A 7,758-nucleotide genomic window follows, 5' to 3' on the forward strand; every position below is an offset into this window, starting at 1 on the left:
TGAAAATCATATTCTAGGGATCAAAATAAGAAACTTTGCCGAAGGAACCATGCCTCTAAAACGAGTTCTGATGTAACCCCCATTTTAAAATATCACCATTTTTGGCCTTTACATGAAAAAATCAGCTAAATGGCTATGTTTTTTCTTTATTTTTATTTATTTATAATAATATTTATTATTTATTTATAATAATATCTATTTTTTCTCTTAAGAAATTTATTTAGTCAGAACATATGTAAATGAAAAAATTAATTTAAGTGAGTTATAGAAAAGAAACTAAAAAGTTCGACCCAAATTGGGGGACATCAGAATTCGTTTTAGAGGTATGGTTCCTTCGGCAAAGTTTCTTATTTTGATCCCCAGAATATGATTTTCATAGAGCAATGGGCGATTTTTTTGCCTCCCCACAAATCGACCCGGCCTAGTGGTCATATACTGACCCCATGTGATGTGTCCTGCAATGATACCGACCATCAACCGAACGTCTTTCCTTCCAAGTTTTAGTATAAAGTTTGACAGTTTTCTGTTCTGCAGCGTTCTAGACCGGACCATCGCACTTTATGCAAATTGCATACATAATTGCTGATCCAATTCATGATTATGAAGTAGTTAAGCCAAAACTTTAGTGCTATTTTAAATATTTCGATCTCCGACTACTTTCACTAGGCCAGTTCAGGATGGTACCATTTAATTCCTTTTTGGATAAAGCAGCAGCATTTCAAGCAGACTCTTGTCGTATTCAATTTATCTAATATTTTATTTCCTGAAATGTTTTCTATGACAGCGAACCCTAATAAGAGAGGATATTTGGCTGAGACTCTGAGCGTAATTCTATTTTGGATTTCTAATTCCATTCAACTTACGATCTGGTTACAGTAGTGCTAATAGTGCAACCTGGCTGTCTGTGAGTATTGTTACCATTTCTTAGAAGCTTACAAATGACAGAACCCCCATTTGTATATGGCTTTCAATGGCAAGGAGTTTTTATGAAATCTTTTCCTTGACAGAATTAAGGGAAGTACTTAATATACTTCATAGCCGTGAAATTTCGCAGGCAAGATACCTTTGACTTGTCGTGATGCATTCTCAAATGAGAAGAAACGTCAAATTTTTGTGAGCATCGCCCCGGAAGAAAATGGCAAATTTTGGTAAGAAAATTAACTTAAACAGAACTGAGAGTATCGCCAAAGAAGCAATTGACAAATTTTGGTAAGAAAAGAGTTTTTAAGCAAATTAACTTAAAAAGATTTACTTGCACTCTTAAAAATTGCATATCTTCGAAGTATTCGAACTCAGGCATTGCATTCGTAACTGAACTGCCAGTTTTCGCTTAGTTTTAAATATCATATCCGTTTTAAATAGGTGTAAAAAAATGTTGCTGGCATGTTGCGCGGTATTTTTACGGCGCGAACTGAGTTTTGAGACTTACCATGAGATGCATATGAAATTTCATGCATATTTCACGGCAATGCAATTTGTTTGAATTTTGACAGCCATTTCACGTGAAACGCGAACTTAGTACTATGCTTTAGAAAAAAATGTGTTCTAACATTTTAAACCCCGAAACAAAACGAATGGTAGTCACGCACGAACCCACTCCTCCACGGCGGATTACCTAATCAATGATTTTATGTTGGCACATTACTTTTTATGCTTATTTTCCCACAACGGTACATTAATTTTCTCCCACGAATCTCTCTGTTACTTAGTAACAGTCTTTTGACATCTTCTCTAAAATACCACAATTCTGCTTCACCTAATATACTGTTATTTGGCCATTAGCGAAGCTTGAGTAAATATTTCGCCGTGACCAACGATCGTTTGCTCCATGATAATTTTCCCATTTTGATCCGCTAATTTTCCCAAACTACAACTGTCTTTCCAGGAAATAAATATGCATTGAAAATTTCTTAAGCATTCATGTAATTTTTCCCATCTCTAACAAAGACCAACTACGAGTACTAAGTCTCTAAATCATTGCATTGTTTTCTGCAGCGCTTTTCCCAAGATATTACCCAATCATTAGTGCAGCAACAACATTGCGAACTGCGTAACTTCATCAGCAATTCCAATTAGGAGGCCGCCTGGCAAAGCAATAAACGCCAGGTACGAATCAGCTCGATAGCGAGGCATTTTCATACACGGATCCATACACACATTTAAACACACACATATAACTATGTGCCTACACTAGTCTGCAGTTAGTTGGGAAAACTTGAGTTTGCGCATGCGCAAAACAATAAATCAAAATTGCAAAAATGCATTTGGTTGCAAAAATAAAGCAGAAAACCAAGAAAAAGCATTTGTTGAAAGAACAGCGCAAAAGTAAGTAGCAAGCGCTGAGTGTGGAAAAACAAATGCGAAATGCGAAATACGAACTGTGAACTGCAAATTACAAACTGTGTGTGGTGGTGTGGCTGCACTAATGAAGATGAACGCGTTTGTAATGGTCGACGCAGCTATTAAATGGCTGAATGAATGAAAGCGTAGTCATAACTTAACTCCCACAGTGATTATTGTTAACTGCGAGGTGGGTCGATGTAACTGCTGTGCAACATACATAAATGTGTGGCAAGTTTGCAACTTAGCTGGTTGGTTGTATGCGGGCATTTCTTTTATTTCAAAACACAACAAAAGAAAAGCAAACAAAAAAAAAAAGAAAATACTTTACGCTTTAACCTTAGATAAATCTTTTTCTTTTCTTTTCCTCTCCGCAGGTGAAGCTGGTCGATGTGGAGAAGGTCGAATGGTTGAATAGGCGTTCCTACAGCGCCATCGGTTTGCTGCTGGGACGAGAAGGGCGTATTTTGTTGCGTTGCGATAACGGTTTGGAAGACTGGTTCGAATTGTTGGAGGTGAGTATTCAAAATGAATTGAAAGTAGCATAGACTCAATGTCAAATGTGTGTCTAATAACTTATAAAAGGTGATCCTAACACTTTCTTTTGAAATATAAGTTGTTTTGACCGTGACATAGCTTTTTCTGGATGGTAATCTTTGAGTGATTACTTACTTTATGTTTGAAGAGTTTTGCACTATTTTCTCCAAAAAGAGTGCTTGCTATCAAAACTACATCAAACATATGAACTACACTCTCTGGCCCGTCCTCGAACAATGAGAATGTGGCTGATGTGATCGGGAGCTCTTAATTCAATCACGCAACTTTAGCCGCCAGTGATCCCAATAGCTTCGTATCTCATGCATGTGAATTTTGCGAAAAGTGCTTGGATTATTTACCAGGCCTAGATGAGCGTCATTATTTGCCGGCGAAGTAAGAGGGCTCATTTGTAAGGTGACTTTAATCCGCCTATTGCGGTGTCATTAAACAAAAAAGGGGTTAAAAAAAGCAACGATTAGGAAGTATGGGTGGGAAAATGCTACATGCTAATGAGAAAACTTCGCAGACTATAAACTAACCCATAAACTAAGAACTAGATCCCCTCACAAAATTACTAAAATCAGAGCGGCTGAGGAAAAGATCATCTCAGTATCACGCTTTAAAAAGCTATCGAAAAAATGCCTCGAAGTTTTATTGAATCTCCCCGCTTTTATACCCATCAAACAGTATTCGGTTCTGCCACCCACCACTAACGAGGTTTGCAACTTCGTTGGTTTTCCTCGATCCTATCCGATCATTCTGTAGCCAAAAGTACCTCGCAAGCTTGCAAGTCGACGTTCTCGCTGTGCACCTTTTGAGCTGGCTCAAGGCATATTTATCGAAGAGCCTACCAAAGGCAGCAAAGTAGACTTCTACTATTTCTTTGTATGGAGAATGAACTTGGTCAGCTTATTAACAATACAGTTTCCGAAAAAACTTTCGTGATCTCAGAACCCAATAGGGAAGTATTCAGATCTGACCGAAAATGGGGCCGAGCTAGTTTTGATCGCTCCTTTCACAGTGATTCTTATCAGTGGTATTAAGCCAGTGAGCATACAATCGCTTGCCACTTTGATGGCAGCCACCTTCATTGGAAAACACTGAAGTATACCAAAGCTTAATGAGAATCTTCTCACAGAAGACTTAACTAACGTTTTTACAAACTTTGAGTCATATGTAAGTATATTCTCTGGGTGTAGTTTTCATATGTAACACGTCCGTCTGTTCCGACTTATGGCAATGTAGTTAAATAGGCTTGGATCCAATGTAGTTACTCACCCGTGAGTGAATGCGGCAGCGAATTCGAAGTTTCTAAAGTTTTTTTGTGCAAGCCACAAGATCAATTTGGCTCAGCAACTAAAACCAAATTACCTTCCAAATTGTTAGTACTTCTCAATTTGAGTCTTGCACGGCAGATTCGTCTAAAAAATTATAGTTTCTCTCGAAGCGATGCTGCTGTTTAACGACTTTTCTTACACCTGTTTACCGAGAAGTCAGTACCTGTAGAGTGTGGCAGTTTGTTGTGGGTATTGAGATGGTGATTTAGTTGACCCATTTTTTTAAATTCTGTGGGTCCGAGATTTTGCGCCAAAAGTGAATATTTTACAGCTGTAAGCACCAATTTTTCGTGAAGAAAAAATTCCAGGCGTGAGCTTGGACGATCTATTGCCAGACAGTCCACAAAAGAAGTTTGGTAATCGTCGCCAAAGTAATTAAATTTCGTTCTGCTCGCATTTGTATAGATGTTTTTTTTTATATTTTCATTTACGAATTTCATACGAATTCTTATTCTTGTGTGTATTCTCATTCGTATCCATATTCGTTTACCCATTCGTATCTATATTTGGTCTCTTGTTCATATTCATATTCGTATTTATATTCGATTTCGTATTCGTATTTGTATTTATATTTGTATTTGTATTTGTATTTGTATGTATTTGTATTTGTATTTTGTATTTTGTATTTTGTATTTGTATTTGTATTTGTATTTGTATTTGTATTTGTATTTGTATTTGTATTTGTACTCGTATTCGTATTTGTATTTGTATTTGTATTTGTATTTGTATTTGTATTTGGTTTTGTATTTGTATTTGTATTTGTACTCGTATTCGTATTTTTATTCGTATTCGTATTTGTATTTGTGTTCGTATTGGTATCCGTATTCGTATTCGTATTCGTATTCATATTCGTATTCGTATTCGTATTCGTATTCGTATTCGTATTCGTATTCGTATTCGTATTCGTATTCGTATTCGTATTCGTATTCGTACTCGTATTCGTATTCGTATTTGTATTCGTATTCATATTCATATTCGTATTCGTATTCGTATTCGTATTCGTATTCGTATTCGTATTCGTATTCATATTCGTATTCGTATTCGTATTCGTATTCGTATTCGTATTCGTATTCGTATTCGTATTCGTATTCGTATTCGTATTCGTATTCGTATTCGTATTTGTATTTGTATTTGTATTCGTATTCATATTCGTATTCGTATTCGTATTCGTATTCGTATTCGTATTCGTATTCGTATTCGTATTGGTATCCGTATTCGTATGCGTATTTCCATTCCCATTCATATTCGCGCTCGCATTCGCATTCATATTCGTATTCGACTTCATATTAAAAGTTACCGTTTCAGTGTTACACCTAAACTACAAAAATTTTCCACTACCAAAGTCATTACATTATTTACATTAAAAAAATAATAATTTTTTTTAAATCATTTTTAAAAACAAACTTATTTTTGGATCACCCTTTTTCCATTGCCCTGTTTTGCTCTCCATCTTTTTTTCATAACTTTTAATTTAAATAAACTCCCTATCTCCCATACAGGAATGCACTCTCTTCTCGAAACAGCGTCGTCACGCTCTCAAAATCGCCCAAGGGCCACGTTCACGCGCTTCGCTCGCCGCCCCAGTCTCGCATGCCGCGCTCGAATCACAACACTTCGGTTTGGGTAGCAGCTATTCGAGCGCCCTAGAGGACTGGCTCATGACAAATGGTAGCGCCATAGGTGGACGCAATAAAATTGCGACTGGTTGTGGTTTTGGCAGCAGTGGCACCAATCCATTCCTCTTCTCCGACTCAGTGCCAGACTTGAGCGTACTGAACAGCGATCACCATCAACGCATCTCAGGTTATTCAACCAACCATTCCACACCACAAAAGATACCCTACTCACGTCAAAATGAAAATGGTAATCATAGTCGTTATTCGAATGGTTATGCCTCGCAAAATAACTCATTCACCAATTGTCCAGGTGTTGGAGGACCATTTGATTCGCCACGACGCATTTTCATTAACAAAGACTTCTCAGCGAACCAAGTTGTCGACGAGGAGGCCGATGATGATGAGAAGGTCGAACTGCGTCGGCCACACGCTTACAGTGGCAGTTGCAGCAATGGCAAGGCCAACAATAACAACGATTTAGAGAACGGTAATGTGGTGGATGGGGAGTGGTTGTACCGCAAGCCAAGAGCACCAACCGATATGCGACACTCTGGTAGGCATTAAACAAAATCAAAAAACTCATCAATACTTATTCTCTCTCTCCCTCTCTCCCTCTTTCACACAACTCTATTTATAGTGCAACCAATGCTGCCTACCAATAACAACTACAACAATGCGAACAATTTTTCGAAAATTCCTGTAACCGACTTAGATCACTCAGCTCATGACAGCGGCCTCGATACACCACCGTCCACAAATCAACGTCCATCCAGTTATCGTGAGATTATTAGCCGTGCCTCTACACGCGACGCCAACGAATCTGTGGTCAGATCCTCACATGGTAATCTGCTTAACGGCAGCTTTCGCGCCAAGCAAATAACTCATCTTACAAACAATTTGAATCAAGTCAATGCGCTGCACAGCTCTCATCTGAGCGTCCAGGAACGCATTCTACAAATGCGCAACGAAGAGAATCGCTGGGGTTCACTGAAATCGGAAGCCAATCGCTACAGCCACAATGCCCTATACGATCAGAATAAGAATCCCTACCCGGAAAGCGCCAATCAATCGCCACAACGCACTCCCTTCAAGAAGCATTCGCTAATCGGTTACGGTCGCTCAATTAGTCACGATACTAACGGCACAATGAACGGTAATTCGCAGATGAAGGGTTCGTCTATACTACGCGAGCGTTTTCAGCATCCCGCTTTGGCGGCAATTAAAGCTTTTTACTGATAAATAATTACTACTAACGGTTATTTTCTATTACAATAACAATTATGATAACTACATATGTATGCGTTCGGTGTATAATAGCTAAATACTCGTAGTGAAAGCTTCATAAATATATAATAGAAATACATGTATGTATGTGTGTATGGATAAATGCATACACAAATATGACATAATTAGAAATGAATAAAAATCGCACAGGGTGTTTATAATTTGCGTTTAGTAGAATTGCTGATTTAATATACGAGAAGTATTTTTCTGTGATAGTTGTCAGCGATATTGAAACGAAGATAATTTCTTTTTTAATTATAGTATGCCAAAAATTAAAGTAAACGCATCAAATTACGATTAAACTTGATATTAAATAAATAAATAAAAACCTATCGAAGAATATTAGATGTACGAAACGGTAAAGACTCTTTGTTCTTATTTCACATGGAAGTATTCATGGTAAGTACGAGTGTTTTTTTTATAAATATTGGGTATGGGAATAGCTAAAGTGAAGAATTATTTAAACAATTAAATAATACATGACATTATGTGAAGTATGCGCCATTGGAAGCTACAACTTTACTCCATCTTTCAGGCAGCATACGGATTCCTCTGACGAAAAATTCGAGTTCTTTTCACTTGATCCACTCATTGAGCCAGTTTGCGATGCTCTCATGAGCAGTAAACCGCTCTCCAATAAGGGC

The 7,758-nt window shown here is 37.6% G+C and overlaps 1 protein-coding gene across 3 annotated transcripts in view; it reads left to right on the forward strand.

Annotated features, from left to right (window-relative positions):
• LOC128865097 (homeobox protein 2) overlaps window positions 1–7,467 on the forward strand; it is a 182,707-nt gene extending 175,240 nt beyond the window's left edge. For 2 of the 3 annotated variants that reach the window (XM_054105063.1, XM_054105065.1), the window contains 3 exons: window positions 2,718–2,855; window positions 5,714–6,383; window positions 6,468–7,467. In XM_054105063.1, the coding sequence (XP_053961038.1) occupies window positions 2,718–2,855; window positions 5,714–6,383; window positions 6,468–7,066 (1,407 nt within the window). In that variant the 3' untranslated portion in view covers window positions 7,067–7,467. The remainder of the gene's footprint in view (window positions 1–2,717; window positions 2,856–5,713; window positions 6,384–6,467) is intronic. The other variant, XM_054105064.1, reaches the window with a different exon arrangement.
• Window positions 7,468–7,758: the final 291 nt, after the last annotated feature.

This window comes from Anastrepha ludens, chromosome 5 (genome assembly GCF_028408465.1).
Source record: "Anastrepha ludens isolate Willacy chromosome 5, idAnaLude1.1, whole genome shotgun sequence".
In the NCBI taxonomy this organism is placed as follows: domain Eukaryota; kingdom Metazoa; phylum Arthropoda; class Insecta; order Diptera; family Tephritidae; genus Anastrepha; species Anastrepha ludens.